At 35.7% G+C, this 16,016-nt stretch overlaps 2 protein-coding genes across 10 annotated transcripts; one reads left to right on the top strand and one right to left on the bottom strand.

Annotated features, from left to right (window-relative positions):
- Window positions 1-2,741: 2,741 nt before the first annotated feature.
- Window positions 2,742-3,515, top strand: LOC148293296 (uncharacterized). Its single transcript, XM_088244664.1, has 2 exons — window positions 2,742-3,406; window positions 3,494-3,515. Exons 1-2 carry the CDS (start codon window positions 2,742-2,744, stop codon window positions 3,513-3,515), a joined length of 687 nt encoding a protein of 228 aa, XP_088100790.1.
- Window positions 3,516-7,575: 4,060 nt separating this feature from the next.
- Window positions 7,576-15,773, bottom strand: LOC110770132 (cyanogenic beta-glucosidase-like). Of its 9 annotated transcripts, none has more exons than XM_088256032.1 (18): window positions 15,489-15,630; window positions 15,344-15,398; window positions 14,695-14,767; window positions 14,530-14,588; window positions 14,341-14,416; window positions 14,013-14,090; window positions 11,963-12,021; window positions 11,716-11,791; window positions 11,334-11,411; window positions 11,146-11,233; window positions 10,790-11,045; window positions 10,579-10,694; window positions 10,290-10,507; window positions 10,166-10,197; window positions 9,954-10,056; window positions 9,712-9,820; window positions 9,469-9,588; window positions 8,695-8,896 (listed from the first exon to the last, which is right to left on the bottom strand). In XM_088256032.1, the coding sequence occupies exons 2-18, from the start codon at window positions 15,362-15,364 to the stop codon at window positions 8,710-8,712; spliced, it is 1,749 nt and encodes a 582-aa protein (XP_088112158.1). In that variant the 5' UTR covers window positions 15,365-15,398; window positions 15,489-15,630; the 3' UTR covers window positions 8,695-8,709. The 9 variants fall into 9 exon arrangements, with proteins under 9 accessions (XP_088112155.1, XP_088112156.1, XP_088112154.1 ...); XM_088256034.1 differs by having other exon boundaries at window positions 14,698-14,767; XM_088256031.1 differs by having other exon boundaries at window positions 15,344-15,394.
- Between the last annotated feature and the right edge of the window lie 243 nt (window positions 15,774-16,016).

Raw genomic sequence — 16,016 nt, 5'->3', positions numbered from 1 at the left:
ACGTCATCTCAAGTTCCATTAAAATGATGATGTGGTAGGGGTATATTGGTCAATTCAACTGAGTAGGGATTTTTCCCACCAATCTGAGTTGTGACGTGTACTTGTGGACCCCACCTCTAACAATTGATGTAGCTAAAATGATCGTTGGGCCTACTGATGAGGATTTGTGGACCCTATCTCTAACAAAATAGCCACTATAATCTCTGAAAACTCAAAAATGGAAAGAGGAAATTAGCTTGGGAGGGAAAATTGAGATTTGGGGAATTTAGATCTAGGGTTTAAGCATACGATTGAGAGAGGGAGAGCGCTGTGAGTTGGTTTCGAAAACTTGAAGGCAAGAACAAGCGACGGAACTGGATGACGATGCCCGTTTGACGAGTAGCAGGAGAAGCGCAACCTGTGTACGATAAGTGATTGTTCTGAAAAGGGACTTGTTTTCTAAAAAGGAATCTTGTCCTGTAATGTGGAAAAGAATCTTGACCTGGTAGTGATGCGCGTTGTGTACAAATGGATAGTCTTTAGGTCTTTTTGTGTTATGTGTTGTTGGGAGAGTGGGTTCTAATGCAGTATAGCTTTCCTGATATGGTCCCCTTTTTGTTTTCTTGTAGTTGGCTTTGAATATGCTAATCGAACCATGTTTGTTGTCTTGCTTTTAATAATTGGCTTAGAATACTATTTTGATGTTCTTAAAGACAAACATTTTTTGTTTGTGTGTAGAGGACAAAGAGTTGGTCACTTTTGAAGTGCATCATGGTGGTAGAATTGTGAAAAACAAACAAAACAAGTGGTGTTATACTGAAGGGTCTGTAGGATATTTGGATTGGTGTCTTGTAGAGTATATAAATATGCTAGAGATGTGGGAGCAAGTGAAACTGCTTGGGCACATGGGGAAAGTATCACTTAAAGGAGTAGTAAATGATGAGTTACTGGATATAGACACGAATGGTGAGCTGTTAAGTTTGTGTGATAAGGTACCACTTTCTTATCAGAGAGTACTAATTTATGTACAACACATTGAAGAGGAAGGTGTTACAGTGAATGAGGATTGTGAAGAGGTAGGTGTGGCTTTGAATGAGGATAGTGAAGAGGAAGGTCTAGCATTGAATGAGGATAGTGAAGAGGAAGGTGTGCAGCTTTGAATGAGGATATTGGGCCACTGAACAATGATGAAAATGGGGCTTTTACTGAATACTGTGGGCCACTGAACAATGATAAAGAGGGGCGGCCTTTTACTGAGGATCATGGGCCTACTTGCATAGTTGAAGACTAGGATTCAAGTGATGATGATGGGCCCTTGAACAATAAGGGTAATAGGGCTGATATAGGTGGGACTGATGTGGAAGACAGGAATGAAGGCAGTGAAGAAGAAGACAAGGAAGATGACCCTGATTTTGTCGACAGTGCTTATGAGCAGAGTGAAAATGAATGTGAGTTGTTGAAATGATAAAGCATTTGCAAATTATGTAGACCACCCTAAAGTAGTTGAAGACCCAAATGCCCATGTAGATGAAGATGGGGAGTCAACTAATGTAGCTAAAAGCGATGTTGAGAGTTTGGATAGTAGCTCATATGACACGGATGATGGGAACCAAAAGAAAAGGAAGAGGAAATTGCCTAAATTTCAAGAATTTAGGCCAAAAATAGACATGTGCAACCCTGTGTTTAAGCTGGGTTTAAGATTTGCAACCACTGACCTATTTAGGAAAGTAATTAGGAACTATTCAATTATAAACAGGAGGATAATTAAATTCAAATGCTATGATCGTGATAGGGTGAGGGCAATGTGTGCAGGGAATTGCAATTGGGTTTGTTTTGCTTCAATAGTGAATGGTAGTGAATGGATTCAAGTGAAGAAGTTGGTTGACGTGCATGATTGTGGGACAGTTGACCACAACTTTCATGCTAACTCAACATCGTTAGCTCAGAGATATGCAACTCAACTCTCTAGACTGTGTAATTGGGATATGGGAACTTTTAAGCAGCATGTACAAGAAGATTTGTCTGTGATAGCTTCTAAATCCCAAATATATAGGGTAAGGCAGAAGGCAACATCCATAACTGAGGGGACTTATGAAAAACAGTATGAGTTATTATGGAATTATGCTGCTAAACTAAGAAAGACAAATGTGGGTAGCATAGTCATTATCAAATGTGAGTTGGAGGATGAAAGGCCAAGGTTTCAAAGGATTTACATTTGCTTGGCTGCAGTTAAACAAGGGTTTTTGCAGGGATGTAGGCCAGTGATAGGATTTGATGCTTGTCATATCAAAGGTCATCACCTTGGACAATTGTTATCTGTTGTTGGAATGGATCCTAACAATGGCATGTTTCCTATTGCGTATGCTGTGGTTGAGGTGGAGAATTATAAAACATGGTCATGGTTTTGTCAACTGTTGGCAGAGGACCTTGGAATCGAAAATAGCACATGATATGTCTTTATCACAGACAAGAAAAAATGCTTGATTGATGTAGTACATGATAATTTTCTAAACGCTGAGCACAGACACTGCCTCAAACACTTAAAAGCAAATTTTTTGCTTGCTGGTCACAGAGGATTGGTGTTGAAATTGCAAATGGAGAAAATCGTAAGGAGCACAACCATCCCATGGTGGGATGCTGAGATGAAAAATATGAGATAGTTAAGCCAAACTGCATTTGATTGGGTGGTGGCCTTAGATCCATCACAATGGTATAGAGCTCACTTTAAAACTCATTCCAAGTGTGACATCCTTTTGAATAATATGTGTGAGGCTTTTAATGGTGCCTTTGTAGAAGTCAGAGACAAACCCATTTTAACCATGCTAGAGAGGATTAGATACTATATTATGTTGTTGATGGCAACTAAAAGAGCATCTTCTAAGAGATGGAAACATGACATTGGTCTAAGGATTTTTGGCATTTTGGAGAAAACGAAGAAAGAATCAGCTTGGTGCATTCCAAAGCTTGCTAGGGAGAGTTTATATGAGGTCAAAAACCATGATGGAAGTCAGGTTGTGGTTGATTTGGCAAGGCATAGTTGTTCATATAGGATATGGGATATCACTGGGATCCCATGCAAGCATGCTTGTGTTGCCATTGGGCAATTAAATGGGGATCATATTGCTTATGTTGATGTTTGTTACAAGAAGGAAGCATTTATGAGAGCTTACAGTCTAATGGTTCACCCAATGACAAGTGAAGACTTGTGGCCTAAGTTTCATAGGCCTCCTTTGATGCCACCACTTTATCACAAACGACCTGGGAGACCAAGGAAGAAGAGGATGAGGTCAGCTGGTGAACAACCATGCAAATCTAATCCTACAGCCACCAAGTTGCAGAGGTATTGGAAACCAAGTGTTCACTTTGTAGACAAGGAGGCCGTAATAGGAGGAGCTGCCCTATGGCAAAAGAAGGCACTAGCAGTCAGGTTTGTCTCTTCCCAAAAAACATAGGCAATGCATATTTGTTTTGGATCTTTATTATTTATTTTCAAGTGATTCTCTTCTTATGTTAGGTCCCATCTAAACCAAAGGTGAAGAAAACAATTGACACGACATCAACCAAAAGGGTTACAAGACAATCAAGAGCCAAGCAACCTAATAAGTGACTTTCCTTTTATACATATTTAGAGGAAGAGGTATGGGATGTAGTTGATGTAAATTGCCTTGTGCTTCAATTTTTAGGTCAGAAGAAGGTTGTAAACTAGCCAGTGTTCTCAAATTGCCCAATCTTCTCAAACTCCACATGCTTCTTAAACTGCCCAAGCTTCTGAAACTGCCTCAGCTTCTCAAACTGCCAAAAAAAAGAGGTTCAAGTCTCCTGCAAAGAGAATTAAATTTACCAAAAGGAAGGATGGTTCTCAAACTGTGCAAGGATCTCAATTTTTGCAAGGAAGTGAATTTGTGCAAGCTTGTCCAAGTTCTCAAACTGGCCAATGTTCTCAACCTGCCCAAACTTCTCAAACTGTGCATGGATCTCAACCAAATGGGGCTTTTGATTGAACTATTATTTTGCAAGTCCAACTGTTAAGGACAAACCTTTCAATAGTTTCAAGTACTGGTATTCATTTTGATCTTAGGTCTAGATTGAAAGTAATGTTATAAACTGTAAGGAGTTGATGGATGTTATAAATTGTAAGGATTTGATCAGTGTTATAAATTGTTTCCAGCTTGGTGCAACTTTGATCAATGTTATGAACTGTTTCCAGGTATTCATTAGATAAGTTGATTTGTATACTCTTTTTCGTACCTTCTAGGAAGTGTTGGAGGTACTGTTGTTTTGGTAATGCTTTTGATACCATTACAGAAGTACCAAAATCCAAAAACACATTGTTTCCAAAATCATTGGTGTATCTATGACATCAAAGTAATCCTGGTTCCAACCGTCATCACCCCCATAAAGGGGAAAAAAAGACACAGAAAGTAGAAGATGAATCAATAAGGGAGAGAAGAATTATGAAAGGAACGCAGCAACGCATTTCAGAACAGATATGACATCTCTGACGTCAATGTTGCATTGTGGATCTGTCCGAGATTAGATCAGCTAAACAAAAAATCCTAAGAATTCAATATTTCCAACTTATTGATTCAGGAAGCATAATAGAACCTTAAAACCTTACAGTTAATATAAAGCTTCGTTTTTCCTTTTTGAATACATGATATGCTACAGAATGTCCAGAACGGGATATAATTTTGAGTTACAGCGATAAGGGGGAGGAGGCACACACTCAAGGGGTTTTGAACATGGGTCATGGGGTCGGGGTAGGGGGCAAAGCACCTCAGCCACTGAGGTAAACCCAAGGACCCCAGAACAGGATATGAACCCCAATGTGTATTAACTTGCAGATATTTGTGTACATGAAAAACAGAGACTTACAAATAGAATATCCGTATCTTCCAAGAATACAGTATTGCATCTGTGACAAGAATTAAGTTCTTTTCAGGCTTTTAATGGAGGGTCATTTTTGGTAGCCTTGACCCTGGCTTTGTAACCTTTGTCCTATGCAGTAGGTACTTGGTATTACTTATATTTTGTAACCTTTGTCCTATGAATGTATAAAAGACTACACAGGCACCTAATTCTAAAACCAAAATGTCACAACAGAAACCAATTACAAAATTTCCATCATACCGCCAGAGAAGCACTTAATTCTTTTTTGTTACAGCAAGGATCATGCGAAGGCGCCTCTTGCTCATTCTGGAATCTACTCCAAGAACCAAAGACTTGCAATGGCTTAGTTTGTGCACCGTCGATCTTCTTGGATGAGTTTTCCATCTGGATATTCACTTCACCATACTTCCTAAGCAATCTCTGCACGGTCCTATCCATGGAGCTCACATTTTGATCCCCGTACGACCAGTCACTCCCCATTGAAGAAGAAGTAGAATTACCTGAATCAATCTCCATTTCAGGGTCAAATTCCTCATCATTATGGTCTTCGTTATCAGATTGATTCCACCCAATATCATTTCCTTCTTCAACATTTTGACTCACAAAATTCAAGAATGCTACTTCTTTCTCATTGACCAATTTCTCATTACCACTCTCTCACTTACTACTCTCTCACTGACCACATTGGGTTTCTTTCGTGGCCTTCCCCTTCCCCTGCCCTGCAGGCTTGTTTGCGCCTCATGATCTACTAACAAACATCACAAATCAAAAAGCGAAAAGGAGAACAAATTAGTCAGAGCAAGCTGGCCGGATGACTCGAAAAGCTCTCTAAGTAAGTCAGACTTACAATATTTAATATAAGCAGCAATTACATGCTTACAAGCTTCAAAATTTGTTAAATCCGTTCAAATAGTAGAACGAAAATCAGTCAGGAAAAAAAAACAAAACAAAACTTTTGTTGTTACCAATGACTTTTTGGTGAGAACAAGTTAATAACTTTTTATCTTTTTAGTCATAATTGAGCAGCATATAAGCTTAACCGCTGCAGTCTCACTTCACACCCACACAGATATACATACAACCACTTAGATATATAACGATTCACCTTTATCTGAAGCAAAAAGATACAAGACGCGCGTGTAGAGTGTAGAGTGTTGAGTGAGAGTGAGGGAAAGTTACCTTCGCCTGAATCAAATGAATCGTAGAGATCAGGCCTTGGGATGGTTGAGCATCTGGGGCTTAGGGTTTTGCTTATTTTGTTTTTCACTGGGGTTGTGGTTTGCAGGGTGCACAAATGCTAGTTTGGGGTTTTCGTGACCACGGTAATGCAGCGACCATAAGGCCATCTCCAACCATGTTGGGGCTAAACTCAAATTTTCACTCTCCAAAATACAAACTATTCATGTATTTTCAGGACTCAAAATTTTTTTTCCTCCAACCTTGCAGACTCATAATTTGAGTCCGCAACTTAATTAAATTGTTTAAGAATGATTAACATCTAAATTTTTTTTCTCGTTAATTTTTCTTGATATTATTTTTGTTTCAACATTCATGATTTAATTTTCTAAACGTTTTAACCTAAAAAAATTAAAATTCCAAAACATAATAGAATTTCACTTAAATATTATTATTTTGACCGTTTGATTTAAATTTGAGTCGTTGGATGTGAAATTTTACCATTCAAATTGCCTAAAATTAATCCTAATCTTTGATTACAAATATAGCTATTGGAATTTTTTTTTTTTTTTTAAACATAGCACAGCGTGTATTTGAAAATATGACCGTTGGTCAGCTTCAAAATGCCACGTGGGCCAGCTTGTTGCACAAGTTGCTGGCAGACAGCAAAATGTACATGGGGCCCATCAATTTTTGGTGTTCACATGGGCTTCCAGTCAAAAAAAAGAAAAAAAAAACCAAATTTTGGGCCCACAAAAAATATAGGTCCAGGCAATCCTTGGGGTAGAATTCCCCACAAGATTTGAGATTTCTCAAATTTCCACCCCCCAAAATACATGGGTTGGAAAAGTTTTTTGGACTCAAAACCCATAATTTGGGTTTCCACCCATTGGGTTGGAGATAGCCTAATGGCCAGCAAAGGCAATAACCAACCATGGTTACATTTTGTAACCAACCATGGTTACATTTTGTAACCAACCAACCACATTATTGTCATTAAAGATGGAAGTGCTTCTAGTTAGGGGGCTTTCCCAAAATTATAGGGCTTGAGGCAGGTCGGGTTGGGCTTTTACAAACTGAAGGAGGTTAACGGGGCTTGCACACCGCACATTTGGTAGCACAACAGTGGAAAAGTGGGTCAAACTCTCTCTCCCCTCCCCCAAGTGCACCTAGGTTCGATTCACTTTATATCATATGACATATTTACTTATCATAAATGAGTATTGGCATGGTTCAAATTCCTTACTTATCAAAAATGGATATTAGAAGGATCCAAATTCCATATTCTCCTTTGTTTGCAAATACATGAGTATTTGAATAATTTCAATTCTGACTTCCATTATGTGGGTTGTATATTAAAATCCGTAATCAAATACTCCAAAAACTAAAATTCATGACTTCTCTTATTCATGATAAGTAAACATGTCATTTCTCATATGAAGAAAATATGCAAGTACGAAGTTCAAAGGCTTGAATGAATGATTACTCATTATTGACAAAAAATCTTTTAATCATTACTTGACACAAGCATTGTATTAACATTTTATCTAACATGAATAATAGACAGACATAGTCGATTGATTTTTGGGAAATATGAGGGTTTGGCTCCGACTCCACTAAATATTCTTCAAATGATGCCCTTTTTAAAGCCTATAAAACTAGCCCTTATAAATATATCATATCACAAGCCTATCGCTCTGTTCTCACTTTTGTATTTGTTCTGAGCTGCTCTCTGGATCAAATCATCTTCTCTCTCTGGTCTTTTTCGCTTCTTCATCTTTCTTCTGCGAAACCTCAGAGAAATCCACTTCCACTATCGACCTTATCTCGCCTAAACCCATCTCTTCTTAGCTATTTCTTACAATTGCAGTTGGTTTCAACCTCAAGGCTAAACCTTATTTCTTTAATTTCTTCTTTTGCAGAAATTAAACAAACTCACCCCATGGTCTTCTTTCCCCATCAAATCCCCTTTTCTCCATTCTTCTTCTACACTTTTGCACACATCAAACTCACAATCAAATTGCAGAAACCAAAAAACAAAGTAAATCAAACCCACAAACAGAAAATACATCAAATCAAATTCAATAATAAATTAAAACAAAAACTCAAGAAGGAATTAAAACGAACCCAAGAGAAAGATGAAGACAAACCCAAGCGCAAAAATTAAATTAAACCTAGCCAACCAACAAAACCAGCCATTTTAATATTCCTCATTTCTCAGCTTTATGGTTATAGCATAAAATACTAAGAACAGAGAAAACAATTCTAGAATCCACATAAACCAACGTGAAAGCATAGGCACTGACACAAGAAGATGGATACGTGATAAGATAAGGTGCAATGCGGTAGTTTTTCTTAAATACAACTATATTGATGCGTATTAACTAAAATCCGTTAGATTAATCAAGTGGTTAATATTCTCTTAAATGCATATAAATACACCAATACTAAATGTAGAAGCTCGATAATATTTCTCTCCTGTCTATTGGGAGTAGATGACTTGGACATCACGTTTCATCAGTTTCTCTCTAGTATTCAGAATGTCAAAATTCTTACTTCTAGACCAAGTGGCCGCAGAGGTAAAGAGTCAAATACAAAGCATGAAATTAATCCTAAATGTCTAACTTCTTTTTTAAATTAAAGTTTTGGGTTCTTGTATCTGAACTATTTCATTTCATAAAGTTTTTTACTTTTTAATATAATGTTGTAGAATCTCATGTTCAAGGAAGGTTTCATTCCTCCACCATTACACAACGTATGGTGCTTGCATATGGAAATTTTGGAGCTGCATCGATGCCAAGATATGGTTCCGCCAATGGTCTCTGTCTTTAAGGTCTCCCTAATCTGAATACTTTGGACATAACAATATCTTTAGAAGAAAAGAATATCAGAAAGAGAGAGCACTTGGGTAATTCTGAATGTATTCTTCTTCTTGTATAAGGAAATATATATAGTGCATCATGCCTTGAAGGCCAAGTAACCTTAAAAGCCAAGTAAGACCATTACTGTGAATTCTATATAGGAAATCAAAATTAGAAAAATAAATAAATTACAATCAATACAAATCGCCAACTCACACCAACATCTTTTGTGTTTGCACCCTTCTTGGACCACCACAGCAAAGGTATTCACCCCACCATAACCACTAAGGGCCAAAATACCCCTCCTTTATTGAGTCATAAAAAACATAAAGAAACTCTAACAAGGAGAAGCAACAAACTCACACAACAAGCTCATAACAAGTTGCTGCAACTTATTTCGACTCAAATAGAGTTAAGCTAAAAAAAAAACTGAAAACTTTAAAAAACTCGAACTTTTGGTTCCCATCATTATTGTCTACAAATATTTAGATCACCGTCGTACTTTTTTCAAAGATATTACTTGAGAAAATTTTTGAACCAATACGCGGAGCGTTTTGGGTACCTTTTTAAATCATCATTGTAATCCACATAGGTGATACCAAATCGAACAGTGTATCCTTCATCCCATTCGAAGTTGTCTAGTAATGACCATGCGAAATATCCTTTCACCTTAGCACCTTTTCTGCAAAAAAAAAAAAAGAGGGAAGAATTCAATGTATTAATGTCAATGTAGTGTTTAAATAACTAAAATCTAAGATGAATATACCTTAGATTGCCTTAATTAATTTCTTAAACAAGCACTTACCTCATGGATGTGTGAAGGTAACAAAGGTGACGGTAGTAATAGTCAATTCTTCCGGTATCATTAAGGGCTTGCTCAAGTGGTAATTTGGGATCATTTAACTCATCAACGCCTACAATATATAATGCATTACCATACGCATTTAGTTTTAAATTTAGACGTTATAAAACTTAACATTATTTCATACCATTATATATGTAAACCATTAATGATACAATTAATGACAATTTAAAACTATTAATTACCATTCTCGGTAATGTAAATGATTGGATTATTATACTTTTCTTTTATATAGAGTAGAAGATCGTGAATTCCTTTTGGATAAACATATAACCAACTTGAACCAGCCTGCAACCCAATTAAAAGATAATTGAGATTTTAGGAGTAATTTGTATGTGGAAAACAATATGAATCCTCTCCAAAAGCTAATAGTATAAGCTAATAATTTGATATGCACCTGTGGACCAATAGGGACCCCATTTAGTTCAGCTGCCAAAACATATACATATATAAATATTAGAATTTAACTATTCTAATAACTTAATTCATTGTTCGAAGTAAAGTTTTCAATTTGAACTCACTTGTAATATTAACGTGAGGATCTGTTAAGCAGCATTCATGTGCAGAAATAATGTCATGTTCATTACTTGCATATCTAGCAGTATAGTAATTTATTCCAATAAAATCAAATGACCCTTTTAGTAACTTGGATTCTTCTTTCGTGAATTTTGGTAATCGTTCTCTGACATTTGACCGCATACTATGCGGATAGTCACCGTTTGTCAATGGGTCCATAAACCTAGAAAACATGTAAATTCATAAATAAAACATATAATTGAGTAGTTATATAAATTAATAATATATACTTGCCATCCAATAAAAAAATCCAAAGCTCGAAATGCAGCATTTATATCCGTTATTGCCTCCGAAGTAGGCTCAAACCAACGTGCCGTCAATGTTATTCCTATTGAGCCATTTTGAGATGCCTACGCAAGAAAATTCAAGATTTTTTTGTTAATTTAGAGTGAGGAAAATTTTAATAATATACAAATTATTATGTCTTATTTTGTAATTAATTGACCTGATATTTATCTTTATACAATTTTACAGCGGCTGCATGAGCAAGGAGTTGGTGATGTGTCACCAAATATGGTTCAGTGGCCGAATCTCCACCAGTGCAGTTTAGCTTTTGCCAAGCAGAGCATCGTCCCGGTGCGTGGGATCCGTATGCATAACCATGAATACTAAAGGTGTATGGCTCATTCAACGTGATCCAGTGTTTTACTCGATCGCCAAAGTTCTCAAAACAAAGTTTTGCATATGCTCTAAAATGATCACTGTATATAGTATGCACAATTCAAGATGTAGGTGTTACTGTAATATGTATTTCATTAAATGATCATTACCATGTACTGAGGGTAGAATTTGTTCACTTACACAATTTTAGGGCTTAAGAAACCACCATATTCGTCCTCCAAAGCTTGGGGAAGATCCCAATGGAAGATTGTTACAAATGGTGTTAGACCTATATATATATGATGAGTAAAAGCAAATTAAATCTTTGATTAAATGATAAGAGTTTTAACTATCAATCATTGATCATGTAAAGTGAGATGACTACTCACCGTTACGTATGAGTTCATTGATGAAATTGTTGTAATGGTTGATCCCATCCATATTCACGCCCCCACTTAGCGTTCCATCTAATAATTAAAATAAAATACAACAAATAGGAAAATAACTAGATCTCCAAACATATAAATTAAAGTAAACGAAAAAATTGAACTGTATATTCTTGGCCTTAATTAAATTGGACTCTAATTTAATTTGGTTCAGTTCTTTAGTTAATTATTTCAATTGAGAACAAAATGCTGGTTATTATACAGAAGACAACCGAGAGTTCTTATCACAACTCAAAACATAAACGGAGCAATCTCGACCATCTAATAATTAAAACAAAAACAAAAAAGAATTGTTTTGTACAATATTGAGAGTGAATCAACTTACTTGGTAACAATCTCGACCATGAGATAGACATCCTATAAGCATCCACCCCCATATTCTTCATTATCGCCACATCTCCCTATTGACACATAAATAATATATAATTATAAGAAATAAGCTAAAAACTAATTAGGATCTCATCTTTAATGTCATGTGTTTTGTTAAGAATCCAAAATTTAGTAGGTTTACATTGTGTCCTTAAACTTCAAGTACACAAGATCCAGATAATAAAATTTTATGGTTTTACAACCTTATAGCGGTGATATTGATCAACAGCAACATCTCCACTGCTACCATCCTTAATTCTTTCTGCAATTATACATAGAAAATTTTAATTGTTTAGAGCTAGCATAAAGATTCTAAAAATCATATAAAGTGTGTATAGACCAAGAATACATACTGCATGACCACTAGTAGTTAAAGACACAATTGATCATTTATTTGTGTCTAAATATTTAATGATAATTAATGATAACGAGAAAAACACAAAAAAGAAGAAGAATAGATATTTAGTTATATACCCATTCTTAGCACTAATGATATATATAAACAAACCCAAAAATGACAGCTGACCCTATTGAATTAAATTTTGATTATTAAATTACTTTGATACCCTAGTGCGTGTTTTGGGTTTTTTATTTATGAGGTTTTGGGTTTGGAATTGTTTTAAGAAATTGATGGCAATTTTGTAATTTATAATAAGTTAAAAGCTTCTTTATTATGTTGTAAAAGGAATTCAAGTTTGTTTCTAAAGTCCATTTTATATAGGATTTTTTATTTATAATTTGGGCCCCTATATTGGGTATAATAGTGAATCTCCCAAAAAAAAAGCTATATTTTTAATAACTTGCACTATCTATGACCACAAACACACAAAAAAAACTTCCTCTAAGCCACGTCACTAATTATAGTATCATCCAAATAAAAATACCAACGAAATATTGGGCCCCTAAAGTTGTAGTCGCCTGACAAACGTTATTAGAACTAAGTCAACGACTCAAGCGGCTTCAATGGCACACAAAGGTAGAGTGTAGACAGACCTGGATGCTTGGTCCTCTATAGAGAGAGTACGTACGTGCTATGTTTTCTTTTTTGGGGTAAACGTAAACGCAAGTGGGCTTTAAAAGATCAAGCAAATCTTTTGTAGCCAATAAGTAAATGGATGGCTGAACTCCTATTTCGTGACCAAAGTTGCCCCATTTCATTAGTTTTTAGATAAAAACCGTTAAATCAGTTGACGTGACATGGGTATTTTGATAAATTTAACTATTCAAAATTCAAAATAAATATAAAAAAAATGCTTGAAATTATTTAAAATATAATTAAGATAAAAATAACTCCTTTTTTTCTCCCTCAATCGTCAGCCCCTACCACCTTTTCCCTAATCTCAACCAACCCCACTGCCCAACCAACCCAAGCAACCACCTTCACCCTCCCCATTCCTCTGTCAAAACAAAGATACCAAAAAAAAAAACCAGCAACCCTCTCTCTCTCTCTCTCTCTCATCTGGACTGCCACATATGCGAAATCTGAAGTCAATCTCTCTCTCTCTCATCTGGACTGCCACATATGCGAAATTTGAAGTCAATTTAGAGAGAGAGAGAGAGAGAGAGGGAGAAGGTGGGGTGGGTTTTTTCTGGGTGTGGGTTGGTTGGGCAGTGGGCCTAGTTGAGATGAGGGAGAAGGTGGTGGGAGTTGATGATTAGGGAAAAGAAAAAAAGAAGAAGACATTTTTATCTTTATTTTTTAACTATTTTAAATAATTTCAAGCATTTTTTTTTATTTGATTTGAGAGTTAAGTGATGTTAAGTAGCTTGACACATGTCACAAAGCTAGTAGAGAAACAGGGTGGGCAAAGGGCATTTGGTAACAGGAAAATTGGACTCATCCTGGTGCGTGGCACCCGATTGCATAACCATGGTGACTAACGGTATATGGCTAATTCAACGTGATCCAGTGTTTTACTCAATCACCAAATTCCTTAAAACAAAATTCTGCATAGTCTCTAAAATGATCGTTGTATATGGTATGTAGATGTTATTATAATATGTATTTAATTAAATAATCAATATTATATACTAAGGATAGAATTTGTTCACTCACACAATATTAGGGCTTAAGAAACCACCATATTCATTTTCTAAAGCTTGTGGAAGATCCCAATGAAAAATTGTCACAAATGGTTTTAGACCTATGTATATGTATGTATATATATATCATGAATAAAAGCCAATTAAAACTTTGATGTTTTTAAGGGGTTGAACTATCAATCATTAATCATGTAAGATGAGATGACTCACCGTTAAGTTGGAGTTCATTGATGGGATTTTTGTAATATTTGATTCCATCGTCATTCACACGCCCACTTAGCTTTCTACCTAATAATAAAAACAAATACAACAAATAAGGAAACTCAATCTACAAACGGTAAAATTGTTAAACTGTATATTCTTGGCCTTGAATTCGGTTAAGTTCTTTCAGTGATAAATTATTTTAATTGAGAACAAAATGTTGGTTATTATATAGTAGACAACAGAGGGTTATTATCAAAGTTGAAAAATAAGGGGAGCAACTGTTGCAGCAAAAAACAGAATTGTTATTTATAATATTGAGGATGAATCAACCTACTTGGTAATAATTTGGACCATGAGATAGAAAACCTAGAAGCATCCGATCCCGTATTCTTCATAATCGCTACATCTTCCTATATAATGACCCGTAAGACATACATGGTTATAAGAAATAAGCTACAAGTTAAAGATCTCATCTTCAATGTCATGTGTTTTCTTAAAGAAGGTCTAGAGATAAAATTATAACCTTATAGCGGTGAAATTGATCAACAGTCACATCTCTATTATTGCCATCCATGATCCTTTCTGTATTTGTACATTGAAAATTAATTATTTAAATCATAGAGATCCAAAAATTTATTTCATACAAACTATGATGTATATGCGATAAAGTTTTTTTCCAATTCACGACGACCTGAATGGTTGTGGGTGAAGGTATCCCATATACTTGGTCCTCTACCACCTTCTTTTACGGCACCTTCGTACTGAAATGGACATGCATAGAACATACAAAATTAAGATGTAAATATTCATGCATGCATGTGGAAGCTAATTGATCTGACATCAGGGCCGGCCTTGACTTTTGGGTGGCCTTAGGCTAGAAATGAAAATGAGGCCCATTTCTCTTTTATTCTCCTGAATATAATAAACTCACATGGAAAAAAATTATGCAATTAAATACAATTTGGATAAATAAACACGGCTCTAGTATTGGCCATATAATCGCTGCCCCAATCTGAAAATAAACAAGCATGAGGATAAAAATAATTTGTACTCTTTCATATTTCCTTGCTAAATAATCTTCTAACAAAATTTTTTGGATAAATAAAAGAATTTCTAATCCCTATTGGCTTTCTTTCATTGATTACTACTTTTAGCAATTAAATACTTAAAATACATGCAATTTATGTTCATATATTACATAATTTTCATTTGGACTCTTCAGAAACACTTGTAATCAGATTTGGGGCCTCTAAATGCCAAACTATTGAAATTATTCTCCTCTAAAATCATATTCTTCAACTTGGTAGATATATAATAAATATAATTTGGGGCCCTACAAATGCGAGGCCCATGGCCATCGCCCTCCTTGCCCACCCTCAGCGCCAGCACTGTCTGACATTAAACTAAAATTAATCCCAAGTAGTTATATATAAAACACCAATTAAAGGGTAATTATTAATTAAGGCCGAAGAAGGAACTGACCTGGTAAGATGCCGAGGTTGTGCCAAATATGAACCCTGGTTGGAGAGCATCGAAACTGCTCCTATTGAGAGAGTCACAATGAATGGGTAGATCATCTGTATTAGCAGCTTTGTTATTTGTAAATGCAAAGCCAACGAGTAGAACCAGAGATAAGACCAAAGAGCCTAAATGCATTGCCATAACTGACTATAAAAAAGAAGGAAAAGCCTGAAGGGTTTTTGGTGGCTCATATTGCTTGGGTTTATATAGAGGGAGTAACGTACATATTTATGGAATTATGGTTATGTCAATAAATATGAGTTAAATGTTGAGAAAGGTAGTGAGGGCAAACTTTGAGTTAAAGCGATGAAACAAAAAAAAAGATATCCCAGGTAATGACAAAAATAGAAGAAGATATCATCATGACTTTTTCATTTTCAAGATAATGACGGGTAACCGATAGTCTAGTCAGAGACTGAAAGTTTAACGTTGTAGGTGAAAGCTCCTCCCTATGAGCTTAGAAGGAGAGTGAAGCAACAATCCTGCTGT

The sequence above is a fragment of the Prunus avium genome, chromosome 7 (assembly GCF_965620075.1).
Source record: "Prunus avium chromosome 7, drPruAviu1.hap1.1, whole genome shotgun sequence".
NCBI lineage: Eukaryota > Viridiplantae > Streptophyta > Magnoliopsida > Rosales > Rosaceae > Prunus > Prunus avium.
The sequence above is the reverse complement of the archived record's forward strand: the minus strand, read 5'-3'. Positions and strand labels throughout refer to the sequence as shown.

Excerpts from the sequence above, each read along its gene's own strand:
- LOC148293296 (XM_088244664.1), top strand. The coding sequence starts at position 2,742 with ATGTGTGAGGCTTTTAATGGTGCCTTTGTAGAAGTCAGAGACAAACCC. Across the intron at positions 3,407-3,493 it reads AAGAAGGCACTAGCAGTCAG|GTCCCATCTAAACCAAAGGT; the intron begins GTTTGTCTCTTC and ends TTCTTATGTTAG.
- LOC110770132 (XM_088256026.1), bottom strand. The coding sequence starts at position 15,668 with ATGGCAATGCATTTAGGCTCTTTGGTCTTATCTCTGGTTCTACTCGTT. Across the intron at positions 14,768-15,488 it reads CAACCTCGGCATCTTACCAG|TACGAAGGTGCCGTAAAAGA; the intron begins GTCAGTTCCTTC and ends TGTCCATTTCAG. Across the intron at positions 14,589-14,694 it reads CACCCACAACCATTCAGGTC|AAAGGATCATGGATGGCAAT; the intron begins GTCGTGAATTGG and ends GTACAAATACAG.